General features: G+C 43.2%; 1 protein-coding gene across 8 annotated transcripts in view; it reads right to left on the reverse strand.

Moving 5' to 3' along the window:
* Window positions 1-19,575, reverse strand: part of LUZP2 (leucine zipper protein 2) — a 433,570-nt gene that overhangs the window by 18,280 nt on the left and 395,715 nt on the right. For 7 of the 8 annotated variants that reach the window (XM_019477006.2, XM_059722726.1, XM_019477003.2 and 4 more), the window contains one exon: window positions 12,977-13,063. The exons of the other annotated variant lie outside the window; for it this stretch is intronic. In XM_019477006.2, coding sequence (XP_019332551.2) covers window positions 12,977-13,063 — 87 coding nt within the window. The remainder of the gene's footprint in view (window positions 1-12,976; window positions 13,064-19,575) is intronic. 8 annotated transcript variants of the gene reach the window in all.

The following is a 19,575-nucleotide window of genomic DNA, read 5'->3' on the forward strand; positions in this document are numbered from 1 at the left end:
TTAGTGTTAAAGCTTCATATGTTATGGCTGTTATATATGTAACAGAAACTAAGAGATCTAGCTTGGGTACAGGACTAAGTCTAGTAATGGGAGAAAAAAGCTCTAGGCAACCTAATTAATCCACAAACTAGGTAAATTTGCTAAGTCACCAGTTTATCTTTGCTAGATTAATTCCAGTATCCAAGCATATTTATACTGCACTGAAGAATAAAGTGCGAACATGTCTGAAAAAAACAGGTTGTTCTCTTACTTACATATGCATAAATTAGAAGTAACATTTATAATGCCAATGAAATTAATCTGGTATAAAACATATATACATATTAGGACAGAGTTTCTTTGTTTTACCCAGTAGAGGACAAATATCTCTTTGGGTTTGGGTTATGTAAGTTTGGCTCCACAATTTTTTTCTGGAATAACTTTCTTAAATTGCCTAAAACTTTAAATGATAAACTTAGGTACAAACTGCTAGGTTTCACTTGTTTCATGATAAAGCCACATGGAAAGAAAAAATGTGTATAGATTCAATTCAGAACTATAAAGGGACCAGAAGTGATCAAACAGATCATTAACTTGACCAAACTTTCCAGTTAACTAAGTTTATAGTTTGAAATTGTATCAAAACATGATCAAATGTCATGTAATTTCTTCCCCTACAAATATTTTACACTGATCCAATGATGACAGGCCTAAATTTAACTTCAAGATGAATACAACTGAGCCTTACAAGACCAGCTGAGAGTGGCTTGTCCATTTTCAACAATAGTGCATTAAATGCATAGACTTCCTGTCATATTAGTTGCTTTCTACACTGGATGCTACATGTTCTTTACTTTGCCTAGCATGCTAGGAAGAGTGGGCATATGCACATGCTCTACGAGTCGGAGGTTGGGGGAGATGCTTTAATTAGAGTGGCTCTCTACTTAAAGCATCTAAAGCATCTCATGTATCAATATCCTGGTGCTTAAAAAAGGCAGTGGGAATGCTTTAAATAAAGCTTGCTTGATGAGCTTTAGTTAAAGTACCCTCTCTGCCATTTTTAAGAGCCAGGACTCTGATACATGAGATGCTTGAGTACTGCAATTACAATGCTCCAGCAGGCTTGATTAATTGATCTTGTGCACATCAGAGCAGCCTCGCTACTTGTGTGTTGGTGCCCAGTGTTTTTATGTTGCTGTATTTACTTGAATCCAAGATGAGTTTTTTTTCCCCCCATCAGTCAGCATGGAGAAAAGAAGCCCTGTCTTGGATTTGAGTACCAACACAAGGCACACTGTGGTCAGCTCAAATTTTGGCTCCAGTTTGGAGCTGAAGCTAAGCCGTTGCCTGCCCTATACTAGAATGGCTCATTTGGTAGGGGAAGTGGCATGTGCCCCAGGGAAGTGCAGAGGCCATGGTGCGTGTGTGGGAGAGGACCTGTAACCTGCCCTCTCCACCCCCTGGCCCCCATGACTGTGTCTTCCTCCCTACCCCTGCCTCCCCAACACCCTGATCCCCTGCTATAGCCTTTCTCCCTCTCCTGATCCTGCCCCCTCCCCTTTACCTCCAGCCTGGTGCCTTCAGCTCTGATGCAGCCCAGTCCAGAGCTGACACTGATTCTCCCAGGCTGGGATGTGATGGGCCTGAGCCAAGGCCATGCTACCACTGACTGCCTCAGAGGAGCAATGCTGTAGCAGAAAGTGAGGGGGAGGAAGTAATCAGGGAGTGGTAGAAGGGAAAGCACAGGATGGCAAGGGGTGGGCAGGTTGTAAGGGGAGAGCAGGAGGTGGGGGAGACAGGGAATCAGGGGGGCCAAGCACAGGCACAGGGGCAAAAATTGGGCCCGGGCAGTGGGGGCCAGGTACAGGAATGGAGGGCCAGGTGGGACATGATAGGGGGCAGGCACATGGTAGGAGTCAAACTATAACATTTATAATTGTCAATGTATAGATTTGAATTATTGGGGAGACTGTGTTAAATTGAAATTGTTTTGGATTTGGGTAAATATGGTAGTGTCTTTGGTTTCTAAATGTCCTGCTACTAGTTCAAATTGTAGCTGGATAGAAACTAGCTGTAAAGTTGTTACACCTTTTCAAGTACTAACTTTATAACTGGTTGATTCTTTTTTATAGCTACATGAACATTTTTCTGGAGTGATGATTACTTTGCACATATGGCTGGTCTAAATATATCATGCAATTGACCAGTTAATTGTGTAATATATGTAATATGTGTCAGAGGCCTAAGGTGACCTGATACTGCCAAGACCAATTTTGCACTGGAATAAAGAAGTGAAAATTCATTGAAATCAGCAGCTTCATCCACTTATACCCACTGAAGACTTTAACTTACACTTTCGGTCTCATTTCTGGTGATAAATCATACACCTCCATTAATATTTGTACTTGTACAAGTTTTATACTTTATATCAGATTGCAAAATGCACATATTTCATATCTAAATACTACTTCGTGATTTTTTTTTAAATATGGCCTAACAATTGTAAGATAGGAAAGATGTTCTGTCTCTTGAGAAATAGTCTGTGTTGTAAATAACCTCATTAACAAAATTAATTCCATATTTTATACAGGAATATATTTATCCATGCCCTCTCATCAAATATCATGATGTCTCATATATAAATCTCCTGTCATCCTCCAAAGAGCTTATTGCAGACGATAATTAAGTGAAATACATGTAAAATACTTGAGTGTTTTCACAGCTTCTTACAGTTTTTTGTTAATCTAACTTACTTATTTTAGGCATTTAGTATAATTGCTTGACAGTTAAAGTCAAATTGTTTTAACTATTCATGACCCTCATAGTCTTCATTTAGGCAACATGGGATAATTATAGTCAGATTAAGAACTCAATCAACCTCAAATGAAATTTGTTACAGTAACGCATTTACTTTTCTCTTGTTACTACAATGGATGAGTGTGGGAGAATGATCAAAGCTTAGCTGTTTAGACTAATAAAAAATTATGAAGCTAAATGCCATGGTTGCTTAGAAACATGTATATAGTTTAGTCCAAAGCTGTGTCCTCTGTGGGTGAATGATTAATGAATTTGTAGCACTTGTTTAGAGCAGGAAAATAAAGGAAGTAAATTAAATTAGTAACACGTTTGCAAAGGCAAATTAAGACAACTAGAGAGCTAGCCACTCAAAAATATTTCATTGGATAAAATGGAAGAGATGTAGTAACAAGATTCTTCAGATTAAACTAATTTAGGTTAAGTACAGATGTTAAGGAGCCTGAGGCAGAAGTGCTGTAAATATAGGGGGCTTGGAGCCTGCTTGCACAGGCTGCATGCAGCAGACTGGAGGTGCTGCTACACATATCCCAGGAGGCTGGGGGAGTAGCTGAGCAACCAGACACCCCTGTGTGGCCACTGAGGCCCCTCTCCCCAGTTCACCCTCCCACCAGCTGGCTACTGTCAGCACCTGTGGCTGGGGAGGTGAGAGGGCAGGGAAACAGAGAATCTCTGCTCCATGGACTCAGCCTGGCCCCCAACCAAGACCCATGCCTGCAAGTTTGGGGGTTCTATGCAGCAGACAGGCTCTGTTTCCCCAGGCTGCTTGTTGCCATGTGGACCTGTGGCAACTTTAGTGAATGTGACGAATATTGTACCGTCCTCTCTTACTGGGACCTCTCCCTAACCTCAACTCACCTGCCACAACTTGATGTTATTGGGTTTATTGGGTGAAAGGAGGGATGCAGTGGTGTTCTTCTCAGAGGGGAACCCGGAGATGGAGGTACTTACAGTTGTGTCTTGATACTTCTCAGGGCTCCATCTCCCCTACACCACGTCCACTCACCAGCTGCTTGGGTGTTGCCAGTGTAGATCCTCCATGCCCCTATGAGCCCCTTTTCCTGAGCGGTCGGGCAGTGACTATGGCTCTGTTAGTTTCTCCCCTTCTTTTCCTTTTTCTTTTTTTTTTTTTTCATCAAAGCTGCTGAAGCCCCAGACCCTGGTGCCCGAGGGCTGGACTCCTGACATCAGGAAGGTAGCTGGTGGCAGGGGAGAATGAATCCTCCCCAGCCTAACGCAGGGACACTAACTCCCCAGCTCTGGAGTCAGGCTCCGTGCCCACAGCAATGTCTCTGCCAACAGTCAGCTCATGCTCATGCTCATGCTCATGCTCATGCTCATGCTCATGCTCATGCTCATGCTCATGCTCATGCTCATGCTCATGCTCATGCTCATGCTCATGCTCATGCTCATGCTCATGCTCATGCTCATGCTCATGCTCATGCTCATGCTCATGCTCATGCTCATGCTCATGCTCATGCTCTCTCCTCCCCCACCACCCTGCCAGCTTCTGGCAGGGTTTTTAAACCTTCCTGTGATGGCATCTCCTGTTGCTGCCATTGGCTCAGGGCTTCCCCACCCAGGAAGCAGCTGTTTGAAAAGCCGGTGAAATGCTGGCTCGCGTGGCCACGGCATTGGTTCCTCTTCTGGCCACGTGCCTGCAGGTAAGTTTTCCTGGGGTTGGGGAGTCTTTTTACCCTGTGCTAGGCTTCCCTAGGTCCCCACAGACCCTGTGGGGGCTTCTCACTGCCACAGGACCTGACCTGAGAGCCTGAAAGCTTGAAGGGGTGGTAACCTATACAGCAGAGATGTTCAGTTCCCCAGCTGTAGCCAAGAGCCTGGGGAAATGGAGCCTCTCTGCTGCATGGAACCAGTCCATGCAGCTACTGGGAGAGAGACCCTGGACTCCTTCCCCTGCAGCACCCCTGACTGGGCTGGAGCACACTACAGGGAGCTGCATGGCTGCAGGGACAGAAACCTCCCTTCTCCCACCTGCCACCAACCAGGCAGAGCTAGGCTAAGAGCCTGTCACTGACTAGGGTCAATGACTGCTGAGGGGGTAGGGCTCTGCCCAAGGCTAGAGTGAAGCCCTGCACTGGGATGGTGATTGCACTCTAAGTTAACTCTCAATGGGATCTGGCACAGATTTTTGATAAATCATTCTAAAAGAAAGCATTTTAATCCAGTACCTCATCCATCAAAAGTTAAGCACTCTAAGTGCCATGAACGTCTGTTCAGTTATGGCTTTAGAACACTTTCTGCTTGCTAAAAGTGAAATATGTGTAATGTCTGTACCTAGGCTTAATGTCAGGAATGTTTAAAAGAAAACTAACACTAGGGTCCAGATCCTAGTCTTGACTAAGGAAAATTATAATGTATTTAAAGAAGCCCAGATGTTAGTATTTAAGATGCCCAAAATACTTGAAGTCATTCAAGTATGCCCTATGAAGATTTTAGCAATGATAGAGACATTAAATATATCTAATTTCCAAATTTAAAGATCCCACTTAAAAATAAAATTGTATGAAACTGCATTCATTCTAGAGATAAAATTCAGTCATGAATCAAAATACCCAAATGCCATAAATAAAAACTTCAATTTGGTTTAGTAATTTACAAACAATCAAGATATTTGGCTATGATTATATTAGAAAAAGGTACACTGCTGTTGATATTTTTAGTAAGTCTTTTACCTTCTTTTCTATGCTTTAGAAGTCTGAAATATTACATATTCTTCCAGAGAAATCAGTTCTTATCAGAGGAATATATTCCTTTGAAGACATGGTTTTTAAAATCCATTATTTTTTCTAAACATCACCCGTGTCTTATTTGATTTTTTAAGAAGGTAGTAAAAAGACTGATTAAAAGAGCTACCATTAAAGTTATATTTCTGTAAATCTGTTCTGGGTAAATGTCAAGTTCAAGGGCATCATATTCGAAAGAATAAAGTAAATCTATAAAATACATTAGATATTGTTTATCAGATAAACAATTAGAGGATTTTTTGTCTTGGGATCTGAGAAAAGTATTGCTGAAGTGCTAAGTTCTAGGTTTCTTAGCAACATCCTGCTTCTGAGAGCAATTATTAAGACCTTGGTTTTTAGCTTGGCCTTAATCCTATTTATTTGAAAAATTAACCCTAATATTATCAATTGCCACATATTTTTCCACCTGCCAACTTCTGAGATATGATCTTTAAAATAATGGCATTGCTTATTGAAGAATAGGATTTTAGAGCATTTTCCAGTTTTCAAAAATGTATAGGTATAATTTTTCCCATTCATGTAAAGGAGTTAATCACAGGGCTTTACACTTGAAAAGATCAAAAAAGTTGCACTTTCTTAAAAAAAAATAAATCTACAACACTTGAAAAAAATCTCACTTTTTATACAGTATGTACTATATATACCATACGTTATGGAATGGCATAGTGTAAAAAACTTTGTTTGATCTCATTTTGGATGATGGACATAACTCACTTTGTCTTTTGTGAGTAATGCAGACGTCTCAACTACTCAATTCAATCCTAATAAAAAACCCTGTACTCCTACCAGCACTATCATGTTTTCATTATTCATAACATAGGGCTGGAAGAAATCTCCTGTGTCATTGAGTGTAAACCCCTACAAAGACAGACAACAAACAACTCTTCAACAATTGACCCTAACCCTCACACACCACAATCATCATGATATACCTAACAACAACCATCCTATAGTTTACAGCAGAAAAAGAGCAGAAGAGGCAGGGGCGCTATCAATATCTTATGTCACTGCAATATCTGTAGATTTGTAAAGTATTCAGTTCCACCAGTTTTTGTTTTCTTACCAGCATCCTTAATGGCCTTCATTTTGTTCATTTGTTAAGCCAAAATCATATAGACCTATTGTTGTTTTTAAAATTATAATACAGATGGGTCCACCAAATATTATCCTTATTTTCTTTTAGTTATCCAGAGATTTATTTTACTAGAGCAGGGATTTTCAACTGGGGGTACGCATACCCCGGGGGCACTTCTAATGGCCTCAGGGGGTACTTGGCAGCAGGTGCCGCCACTGGCATTTCTGCCCCCACCCCGAGTCACCTATTGGCCGCTGGGGGAATCCCCCCCACCTCGTCTGGTTCTAGGGGACTCCTGCCTTCTTGACTGACCACTGGGGATACAGTGACCCAAAAAGGTTGAAAACCCCGATACTAGAGGGCCCAAATGTGGCTTGTTGGATGGAGCAAATATGCCCCCTGGCACTGGTTATCCATACTCTGGAGAAAATATGAAAGAGAGATTTTTGAGTAAATGAATGAAGCTCCTGCTCAGTACAATGGGATATGTAAATTCTTAGGACTTTAAATGACAGTAGAAATTCATTTGTTATGAGGTCCCCAGTAAGTTTCATTTTTAAGTGAAATGTGCACTGAAAAAAAGTTTTATTCAATCTCAACATATTCAATAGTACTGTAGATAGACCATCCAATATTCCAACAAAGAAAATATGACTTCCTCTTTTTATAAGTGCTCCTAGTTCAGTGGAGACTGTTCTCAGTACATCATTCATTATAGCTTCCCTGGGTCATGACTCCCTTTCCCATCTAGTTTATTATACAACTTGCATCAAATGTATTTCCTGCAACAAATTTTATAGCACTAGCACATTTAAATTATGTAAGCACCTTTTTTGCACTTAGTTTTGAACACTAATCTTTTTACACTAAATGGGGTAAGATAACTCTAAAATACCAACTCAGAAATTTGCATCATTATGCAATCATAATTAATAAATTAATTCATAGCAAAATTCTGAAAGAGAGAATACAGAAGATTCCCTGCTTAATTGTCTATCCAAGATGTAAGGTAACCATAAAAATGCAATGAATATAGAAGAGTATGCTTTCTTTGTCCTTCCAAAAGGTTTCTTGAAAGACAGTTTTGGATTATACAAATGTAATGCAAATATGGTCCTAAAGTGTGATAATTTAGTTTGGGCTTTAACTTTATAAACCCTAATTCTATAGACACATTATGCAACCAAATTTCTGTTTTGGCCTAATCTAGTGATATATAGAAGAGATGAAAGAAAAAAAGGAGACTATTTAAGGTCCTGATTTTGCTTAAATCATGTAACATACCTCAAGGTACTGAACACCCGCAACCCCAGTTAGAGTTTACTTGTTGCTTTCTCTCACTTTTTTTTCCCTCTCTCAAATTGACTACTTTTATTTTAGAGACTAAAAAGAAAATCTGGCAGTAATACAAAATGAATAAGAACATATTGAAAGGAATCTATTCACTTCCAGATTTACATATTTTAGGGGGTTTTCACCTTTTCATCTTTATTTGGTACAGAAAAGATATATATTCTTTCAAGTTCCAAGACGACTTGTCTCCTAGTTTGTCCTTGTACTCTATTTCCAAGTCTAATATAGTCATCTCGATAAAATTTATATTTTAAATTATACCATAAAAAGGCAGCTAGTTTTGCTCTGGAGTGCTTATAAATGCTGCCCAGAGGACTTCACATTCTGCAATACTTTCATGGCTTTTCCAAATTATTTCCAGCAACTGGAATCATTCCCAAATAATTCTACAGTAAAGTACTTTTCTTTATACCTGCTTTCTTAGGGCCTTGTTACATGTTGCACTTTGAGCTGCTCAAATATTGATTAATATTAGCGGTAGCTCACATTTGGAGCAGTCACACCTTCAGGCTAAAAACCTTCTCTGACTGGCCTCTACCTGCACAGAAATGCCTTGCCACTAGAGGGCTGGTGAGCAGTGGCCCAAGCAGGAGCTCCAGCTTTGAGTTACCACTACAGGGCTGGTGAGCCAGGACAGGCTTCTATCCCTGCTCTGGGGTGAGGTGTAAGAGATGGGTTGGCAGGAGGCAGAAACATAAAGTTAGGAGGCAGAAGAGTTAATGGAATGGGGCGGGTAATGCAATAGGATGTGGAAAGTAAATGGAGGTGGGGAAAGGACTTTTTAGCGTGTACTATTTCTGAAGTCCATGGTCATTCAGTAGAATAAACCGAAAACAAATTATCCATTTGTAGGAATATGCCATTTTTTTAGATTATTGAAATCTCAAACTTCAATATTTATAATTGTTTCTAAACTATGTACTATTTTGGAGATCTAAATCAAGTTCTAAATATTTGTTTTATTTTGTTCTTACAAGATATAGGTTTCACTAATAGTTTTGTCTGAGTTAGAGCTCTATAAAAACTGAAAACTTGGGCCGGTTGGAGAATGCATTCTTCCCTCTCCGAAAATTTCTATTAATACAAAAAAAAAAAAACCCAAATCCAAAACCAAACAAAAACTGTTGGCAGAAATGTTCATGGACATATTTAACTCTTTGACAAAACAATGAAAAAATCCCCCAAATGGCTGAAAACTTTCTATTGAAAATTGAACATTTCTATTTGGAAATCCCGAGGAAGTGCTTATTGAGAACCTGAAATCTGTTGTTTCATGCCTCCATTTTCCACTGTTCAAAAAGCTAGGCTTCCTAACTTGACTACAACTTCAGTGATGGACTGTGGTCTCCTCTCCTGGATTACTGAGTTCAGGATCCTGAGGAAAGGAAGGATGGAGAGCAGCAGAGTTAGGATCCTGGACTTCAGAGAAGCAGACTTCCACTCTCTCAGGGAACTCATGGGCAGGATCCCATAGGGACCTAGTCTGAGGGGGAGAGGAGTCCAGGAAGAAGAGTTATTGCTTGGGCTGGCAGGCATGAAGTCAGGAAGGCCAAAGAGCAATTGGAGTTGCAGCTAGCAAGCGATGTGAAGGGTAACAAGAAGGGTTTCTACAAGTATGTCAGTACCAGTGGGAAGATCATGGAAAGTGTTGGTCCCTTACTGGATAGGGGAGGCAACCTAGTGACAGAGAATGAAGAAAAGGCTCAAGTATTCATTGCCTTTTTCACCTCAGTCTTCACAGGCAAGATCAGCTCCCTGTCTATTGCAGCAGGCAGCACAGTTTGGGGAGAAGGTGAGAAGCCAGCAGTGGTGAAAGAATAGGTTAGGGACTATTTAGAAAATCTGGACATGTATAAGTCCATGGGAATGGAGGGGATGCACCCAAGGGAAGTTTTGGGGGAAGAATAAGTTGAAAGAAATGGATTGGATAGGGATACGTAGACAAATTCTATTGGGAGTACTGTGTGAGCTGGCTGATGTGATTGAAGAGCCACTAGCCATCATCATTGAAAACTTATGGTGATCAGGAGAGGTCCCGGATGATTGGTAAAAGGCAAACATAGCTCCCATATTTAAGAGAGAGAAGAAGGAGGATGCAGGAAACTACAGGACAGTAAGCCTCACCTCATTCCCTGGCAAAATCGTGGAGCAAATCCTCAAGGAATCCACTTCTAAGCACTTGGAGGAGAAGAAGGTAATTAGAAACAGTCAGCATGGAATCACCAAGTTATGCCTGACCAACCTGATTGCCTTCTATGATGAGATGACTGGCTCCGTGGATGCAGGGACCCAGTGGATGTAATATATCTTGATTTTAACAAGGCTTTTGATACAGTCTCCCACAACATTCTTGTAGGAAAGCTAAGGAAGTCTGTGCTGGATGAATGGACTGTAAGGTAGATAGAAAACTGGCTGGAGAATCGAATGTAGAGGGTAGTAATCAATGGCTCAATGTCTAGTTGGCAGCCAGTATCAAATGGAGTGTTCCAGGGACCTGTTTTGTTCAATATCTTCATCAACAACCTGAAAGATGGCATAGAGTGCACCCTCAGTAAGTTTGCAGATGACACCAAGCTGAGGGATGCTGGAGGGTAGGGAGAGGATTCAGAGTGATCTAGACAAATTGAAGGATTGGGGCAAAAGGAATCTCATGAGGTTCAACAAGGACAAGTGCAAAGTCCTGCACTTAGGTTGGAACAATCCCATCCCCTGGTACAGGCTTGGGGCTGACTGGCTGGGCAGCAGGTCTACAGAAAAGGATCTGAGTGTTACAGTGGACAGCAAACTGAATTTAAGAAAGCAATGTGCCCTTGTTGCCAAGAAGACTAACAGCATACTGGGCTGCATTTGTAAAAGTGTTGCCAGCAGATCAAGGGAAGTGATTTTCCCCCTCTATTTAGCACTGGTGCAGCCAAATCTGGAATACTGTGTCCAGGTTTAGGGCTGCCCTCCCTCCCCCCCCACTATAGAAAGGATATGGACAAATTGGATATTCCAGTGGATGGCAATGAAAATGGTGAGGGGTCTGGGGGACATGACTTATGAGGAGAGGCTGAGGGAGCTGGGTTTATTTAGTTTAAAGAAGGGAAGACTGAGAGGGGGATTTAACAGAAGCATTCAACTACCTGGAAGGGAGTTCAAAAGAAGATAGGGCTAGACTGTTCGAAGGGGTGGCAGTTGATAGAACAAGGAGCAACCGTCTTAGGTTGCAGGAAGGGAAGTTTAGGTTAGATATTAGGAAGAATTTTCTCACTAGGAGGGTGGTAAAGCACAGGAACAGGTTACCAAGAGAGGCTGTGGAATCTCCATCCTTTGAGGTTTTCAAGACCTGGCCTAGACAAAGCCTTGGTTGGGATGATGTAGTTTGGGAGGGTCCTGCATTAAGCAGGGGTCTGGACTAGATGACCCTCCTGAAGTCCCTTCCAGCCCAAATTTTCTATGATTCTATGATGGGATTCACAGAACATCATAGTAAATGTGGTTTGGCTGGGAATACCTATTCACACAGGACAGTGAATGATGATACATACAGATAACCATTCCCCGGAGGTACCATAGTAAGTAGAATTTCTGATTATCTTGTTATTTTTTATCGCTTTCGGCTAGATTGTTTTCTACATTCATTTCCTTTCTTTCTCTCTTTCCACTAAAAATATTTCCATGGAAAATCTTCAACCAGACATATAAAACAACAAAGTATCTACATGTTAATTGCTCAGCAATACACTGTAGTGGTTTCACTACAGCTGCTCAAATAATATTGTGTGTCTTATTTATTTATACAACTTTATTCTCATTTTAAAACTTGCATCACTGATAAACAAATTCAATTTATCACATGACATGATACTTTATAGAGCTGAAGGCAGCAGGCTCAGTTCTCTCAACCTTGTAGTGTTAATCTAATTCTCTCATAACTTTAAATTTTGTGTAGTATGTTCTTGTAGTACAGCATGTCTTTTATGCAGTTAAATGGCTCCTGTGCACCAACAGCTGCATTGCTGTACTGAGTGAGGCAACTCTTGCATAAGAGTTCATACATATGGATTGATGATCCATGTTCAAATTTGAATGAAAAAGGCAATGTGTTGCTATTATTACTGCCAGCAGGCTATTTGCTTACGTTCAGGTTACTACATTTAAGAGAAGTCAGTGTTTTATTACTTTGCACAGTGGCAGTATCCTAGCCAACAAGGCCAATCCAAGGTGCAATTATTGATAACTTAAAACTTTTCTTACTGTTTTCCCATTTCTCATCAGAATATTTGTTAATGTCATATTGGTAAACATCATTTGGAATATTCAGAGACATTCAAAGGAGACATTTTGTAAGTAACACTTCCCTGTTTTAGTTTTTAAAGAGCTGTAATAAATTGATTAAGTTTTCACAATAATGAGTATAATGTTTTTGCTTCTATGTATATTTTGTCTGTATTAAGGTTGACATTTTGGGGCCTCTGTCAGATGTGTCATGGAAAGAATCATACATTCTGCTAGTCACTAACTTGGGGGTAGACTAAGTAACGCACTTTAATAATTACATTGTCGTCTTTTACTGGTCAAGGTAACCATCTCATTTAGGTTCTCTCTCTCTCTCTCTCTCTCTTCCTCCAAATAAGCAACTGCAACAGATGTTCCTGCTTGCTAATGGAAAGATTATATAAACAACATTCTGTGTGTTACTGTATTATAGAAGCTTTCCAACCAAACCACTTTGGGAATAAATAGACTGCTGAACTTGTAACTCGTTATTCCATCTCTTTACTGCTTTACCTTCACAACAGATTTACAAACCTTGTAAACTGATCCCTAAAAGAGACCCAGGATATGCATCTTCACTGATTTACCTGCTCTTCAGCATCAGAATGTAGAATAGCCAGCTTGTAAAATATATGGACCAACTTGATTGTTAAAGACAGACAGCTTTAAAAACAAGAAACTTTGCATTTTATTTATATTAAGCTCCTATTCCCAAGTGGATTCATCTTACGTTCTGAGAATCACACTCCTGGATGCTTTGGTTTCCTTCTTTTGCTGAGGCAACTTGAAGGGTCTCTTTCTCTGTGGATGCACTTTGCTGAAGACAGGGAAGAGAAGTGAAAGTGAAAAAATTATATCAAACATACACATGGGTTACAAACATATCACACACAAAAATCAGGCTTGTGCACAGAATCAGTTGTAAATAATTGACTATCATAATTGTTATTTACTATCTACTTTGTATTTTCTACCAGTGCAGATATGCTATGTTGCCTCCCCCAGTTTGCCCATCCTGCCTCTATGCAAAGGTGTGCCTGGGTTGGGGGAAGATGTAGCATCCAGCTACTTTGTGTTAGAGCTGTTAAGAGCACCTCTACACTAGAAAACTTTATGACTGGCCATTTAAGACTAGTTGGTTTTATACGCTCTACCATCTCAAAGAAGTAATGATATTGGAACAAAAGAAACAAATCTGGAACAGTGTTTTATATGGAATTTATACAATAGTTAGGTAGATACATCAGCAGAGTAGTTTTGAATAAATTTTAATATTTCCAGGTTCTTTTAGCCTTCATAAGAACTATAGTAGAGGATAAGACAACAAATACATTAAAAGAAAATATATCATTACAACTGAAGAATTATTTTAAAGGCAAATTGGGCATCAACAAGTGTCCATTTTATAGGGGTGTGCGAAGCTTTCAGCGCTGATTCAATTCAGAAACATTTTGGCCCAATTCAGAAGCCGAATCACCAAATCAGGAAACAAAAAACGCCTCCAAATCAATTTGGAGCATCCAAATCTATTTGCAAAAGATTTGGAAAAAGATTCAAGGATTCAGTGGTTTGAAAGGCAGTCTTTCAGGGGAACAGAAACTGAGAAGGGGGTGGGGTGGGGGAGGAAGACTGACATCTGTATCTGGCCACTGACTGATCTTTCCCTGAGTCCCCTTCCAGTCACAGTGCTCTGGGGAAGGGACATAGAAGCAGCATATAAGCCTCTGTCTGCAGCCTTTCTGTCCCTTTTGTGAGCTGTTTCTGCCTAAGAAACAGCACCTGAAAGGTACTACTGGACTGGCTTGGCTTCCTAGTCAGTCTCCTGCTAGATTGGATACAGCTTACTAATCACCCTTGCCTAGAATCCCTCTACTTATCCCTATCCAATCCATTTCTTTCAACTTATTCTTCCCCCAAAAACCTCTTATTTGTTCTTGTTATTTTTTTTTATCCCACACTTTTTAAAAGGAAAGCTGTGTTTTCCCTGCTAGTGTGATCCAGCACTGTTCAGGAAAGTACATACATTACACACACTCACACACATGCAGTAAACAGAGAAGAAGAATAGATATTAGTTAGTTACAGACACATATAGTAATCAGAGAAGAACAGATATTAATATTATTTATTACACACACACAAACAGAGACGAGATATTAGTCAGACACATACAGCAATCAGAGAGGAAGAGATATTAGTTAGTTATACACACAGACAGAAAAAGATGTATCACAGTTGCATACACACACACATTTTCCAGCACAGCAAAGAGTAATATGAAGCATGCTGGAAAGGCAGGTGCCGGGTCTCCTGGCGGGGGAGGGAGAGGAGCTAAAGGGAGCAAGGGGAGAGCTAAAAGTCCTCCCCCAACCCCAAACATAGACATTTCCTCTTTCCTGGCAGTGATGAGTCTTCCGCTGCCAATGGAAACAAGGAGGTGGGAGCAGTACCTGTCCCTGCACCTGCACCACCTCCCCTAACACCAGAAATAGCCACTAGCACCAGTACCTCCTCCACCCCAATTTCATCTCCCAGTGTGAGCCTCCCAGTGCCAGAGGAACTGGATCTGGAAGCAGGAGACCTGAGCACCCTAGCAAAGGAAATTCGGGGAATAAGGGGAAATCTGAGTTTGTTCTCCACACCCCTCAAAGTTCCCTTAGAGCCAGGTCTCCTTCTTTGGAAAACACCTTAGAGGAGGTTGAGGTTGTGGAGGCAAGTGTCTCAGCTGACTCAGCTCCTCCTGTTGTTGTGTCTCTGCCGGCTGAGGAGGGGGATAAGGCAGGATCTGCACCGTCAATCCAGAAGTGGGTGGGTAGTGTAGTGTGGGATCATTTTGAGGTGGCAGATTATCCCAGGCTTGCTATCAGCCATCATGGCTGAAGGCAGATCAGGCGGGGCAAGTAGGTGGAACACTTCACTACCATGGTGATGCTGCTGCAACTCAGGAGGCAGCACCCCTTGCCCTTGCTCCCTCTGAGCTTGGCACCTGTGGGAGTGTACCCAAAGGGGAGTCCACCTCTCACTCCAAAGCCCCCGTCCCCATAAAGCAGAGGCAGGCTACCCTGGAGTGGTGGGGAAAAGGCAGAGACAAATGTGGGGGGCATTCCAAAAGCAAGTAAGGTCACCCAGAACATTGAGGAGATGCTTGCTCTGGATGGTCAGCCCTCCTCCTTAGTTGAGTGGCAAGGGTTCAGGTGGCTCATGGCCCCATACTACCAAGTGCCTGCATGCACCACCTTTAACAGGATGGTGGCTTCCTCTCTGTATGAGGCATGCAGGGAGTACTTGATGGAGGAGCTGTGCAAGGCAGGTCCACAGGTAACTGCACTTCAGCTTGGACATCTGGAGCAGCCGGAGTGGATATCATGCCTACCTCTCCCTCACAGGGCATTGGTGCCATCAGTCAGGCTGTTGGTGGGCTTTCCTTCAAGTCGAGGTGATGGATGAGTCCCACACAACAATAGAGATCATGGTGGCCATGAACTGCATGGTGCAGTGTTGTCTCATTGGATAGGGTGAGCTCACCTGCAGGTTCATGGTCACTGACAATGGGGCCAATATGGTCAAGGCAGTCCATGATGCCAACTTTGTTGGCATCCACTGTGGGGCACACAAGTTGCACCTCATAGTCAGGGATGCCTTGGAGGGGGACAGGACTGACAGTGGTGGCACCATCACTACCACCCAGATGATTTCAAAATGCAGGACAGTGGTGGGCTACTGCCACTGCAGCATCAAGGGGGGCAAGATGCTGCAGAAGAAACAGGAAGAGCTGAGCATCCCAAAGCACAAAATCATACAAGATGTGGAGACTCAGTGGAAGTCCACATACCTGATTCTGGAAAAGCTGGTGGAGCAACAGAAGGCCATCCATGAGACGGCCTTGCTTAGGGAGATTGGGATCAGCAGCTCCCCTAACAAAGTAGAGTGGGATACCATTTCTCAGATCTTGATGGTCTTCAAGCTGTTTCTTGAGGATACTGAGTCCCTCAATGCTGGTGATGCCCTCCTTAGCCAGGTGATCCCGTAGTGAGGGAGCTTGAGAACCAAATGGAGAAGTTCCAGAGGATCAATGTTCCTGACTGGGGCAAGCTGCTTTCACCAGAGGTGGAGGAGGGCATCAAAAAAATGCTGGATACATTGCAGTCCAGTACGGTCTATGTGCTGGTGGGCATATGTGACCCAAGGTTTAAAGGGAGCATGTGCAGCACCAAAACCCTTGATCACTGGATGGAGGTGCTGGTAAACAGAGTCAGGGAGGAAAAAGGGCAGAGGCAAAGATATGTGGAAGAGGGGAATCCACTTTCCCATGCCAGCACCCCAGCCAGTCTCTTCCACACCAACTGCTGCCAATGTGGGCCAAGGGCCTGGCTTCAATGTCAGGGTCCAGACACACCAAACCCCAGTCTTGGGCAGGTAGCACCAAGGCTTCAGTGGCTACATATTTCACCAATGACATGGAGCCACTGGACTGCGACCCCTTGGGCTATGGGGCAACTCACAGCCATATGTGGCAGGATCTGGCCACGGTTACCCAGGAACACCTGTCCTGTCCACTAACTAGTGTTCCAAGTGAGAGGGTGTTAAGCATTGCTGGGGACATTGTGACACCCCACTGCACCTCCTTGGATCCTGGTTTGGTGGAGCAGCTGGTGTTCCTGAAGGTAAACCTGCCGCTGCTGGGGTTCCCCAAAAACCACCTGCAGATGGAGTGAGTGCCACCCTCCTCACTCCATCCACACCTATTTCCTTTTTTTAAAAAACATTTACTGCCCCGGTCTCAGAGCTGGAGGCAACACTGACTGCATCACCAGCTAGCAGGGGAAGAACAGCCCCCTGCTGAGCTCCTGTGCCAGGACAAACTTGGAGGTATGGGCTAGGGCTATGGGGAAGGAGGCAGCCCAGGTCCTGAGCATGACCTAAAACTGCACTCTGCCAGGGTTGGGAGGCCTGGTGGGACTGCCAGCAGTGTGCCAGCCCCAGAAAATGCCAGGACCAAGGACCTCCCTGGTGAAAGGTGGATAGGAGGCACCTTATAACCTCCAGCCACCACACACATGCACAGTCCTGGCTAGGGAAAGCCCAGACCTGTAAGATCTTTGAGAGGCCTGAGGCTTTCTGGTTGCAGTGGAGTTGTGAGGCTCCAGGTGAGCTTAACTGCTTGGGATGTCATTTGCGAGGCATGGGCTTTTGGGTTTAAAACCCTTTGTCAGGCTGAGGAAGCACCTGCAGTTGGTGTGTGTGTATGTGGTGTTCCTGGATGGAAGGAATAGTAAAGAAGCCATAGGTTGGCATGCAATGCAGGCAAGAAAGCCAGTCAGTGAAAATGTAAATTGAGGCATCAGTGGGTGAGAGACAGGGTGGGAGGGAGCGGGGAGGGGGGATGTAGCAGGTAAAAGTGGGGAGGTACCTGGGGAGTCAGATGTTAGGAAGGTTGTAGTGTGTTATAAATCCAAGGTCTATATTGAGTCCATGAGTTTCTGTATCTAGCAGGTTGATGAAGTGCAGTTCATAGGCCTGTTAGTGAAAAGTGGTTAGTAAATTCCCTTTGAGGATCAGGACTGAGAGACTGGAGACAGAGTGGTTTTCTTGTTTCATAGTAGCTAGGGTCAGGAGGGACCTGAACAGATCATCTAGCCTGACCCCCTGCCACAGGCAGGAATGAATGCTGGGTTCACAAGACCCCAGACAGGTGATCATCCAACCTCCTCTTGAATTTGCCCAAGGTAGGGGCGAGGACCACTTCCCTGGGAAGCTGGTTCCAGATTTTGGCCACCCTAACTGTAAAATATTGCCTTCTGATCTCTAACCTAAACCTGTTCTCCATCAGCTTATTACCATTGTTCCTTGTCACCCTAGGTGGTGCTGGGGAGAAAAGGGCTCTACCTATTTGCTGTTGATCTCCCCTGATGAGTTTGTAGGCAGCCACCAGGTCCCCCCTCAGCCTCCTCTTGCTGAGGCTGAACAGGTTCAGGTCCCTCAGTCTCTCCTCGCAGGGCCTGTCCTGCTGCCCTCTCACCAAGTGGGTGGCCCTCCTCTGAACCCTCTCCAGGCTGGCCACATCCCTTTTGAAGTGCGGTGCCCAGTACTGGATGCAGTACTCCAACTGCGGCCTGACCAAAGTCACATAGAGGGGGAATATCACCTCTCTGGACCGGCTTGAGATGAATCTTTGCATGCATGACAAGGTACGTCTGGCCTTGCTGGCTGCGGTCTGGCATTGGTGGCTTATGTTCATCTTGGAGTCAATAATGAGTTCAAGATCCCTTTCCGCCTCTGTGCTTTCAAGAAGGGAACTCCCCAGCCTACATGTGTCCTATGGATTCCCTCTCCCAAGGTGCAGCACCCTGCATTTGTCTACGTTGAACCCCAACCTATTCTCATCTGCCCACTTTTGTAGTTTGTCTAAATCTAGTTGCAGCCTCTCTCTCCCTTCAAGTGTGTCCACCTCGCCCCACATGTTAGTGTCATCAGCAAACTTGGACAGTGTGCTTTCCATCCCCTCGTCCAAGTCGCTGATGAAGATGTTAGACAGTGCGGGCCCAAGGAGAAGTGTGAGAAATGTTCCCCCACAGGTAGTTGGGTATTCTTGTCTGTAATAGATTCTGGTGCACAGTTTGTGGGGGTACTGGAGATATGTTGGCAGGTTTTGCATTTCTTGTCATGGTGGGTCTTGTCAAGGTTTGGATTCATTCAATGTGTTTTGGGCTGTAGGTAGTTGGCTTCTGGTGATGAGGTTAATGAGGTTCGGTGCTTGTTTGAATATACAAAACACTTTTCACAGACATGCTTATGAACTTCACTTCATCTACCTCCTAGTAGATACAGAAACTGATGGATTCATTATAGACATTAGATTTATGACACACTGCAACCTGCCTGACATCTGACTCCCCAGGTAGCAGGTACCTCTCCATTTTTACCTGCGCTGCTACATCCCCCTTCCATGCCCCCACTCCCTGTCTCTCACCCCTTAATGCCTCATTTTACATTTTCACTGACTGGCTTTCTTGCCTGCGTTGCATTCCAGCCTCTGGCTTCTTTACTATTCCTTCCATCCAGGAAGAGCACACACGCACCAAGTAGATGCTTCCTCAGCCTGACAAAGGGTTTTAAACCCGAAAGCTTGCAGAGAAGAATTTCTCCAACTATTCAGTTGGTCTAATAAAATATATCAGATTGACCCTAAGAACCTTGTCTGGGCTACATCCTTAGACCAACACGGCTACAACCTACACCTCTTAACACACACAAGTGACATGAGTTTTGCTTTCAGCAGTTTGAGGTGCAGTTTCACAGCTACCCCTGCACCACTCTTCCTGAAACCCA

This window comes from Alligator mississippiensis, chromosome 2 (assembly GCF_030867095.1).
Source record: "Alligator mississippiensis isolate rAllMis1 chromosome 2, rAllMis1, whole genome shotgun sequence".
Taxonomy (NCBI): domain Eukaryota; kingdom Metazoa; phylum Chordata; order Crocodylia; family Alligatoridae; genus Alligator; species Alligator mississippiensis.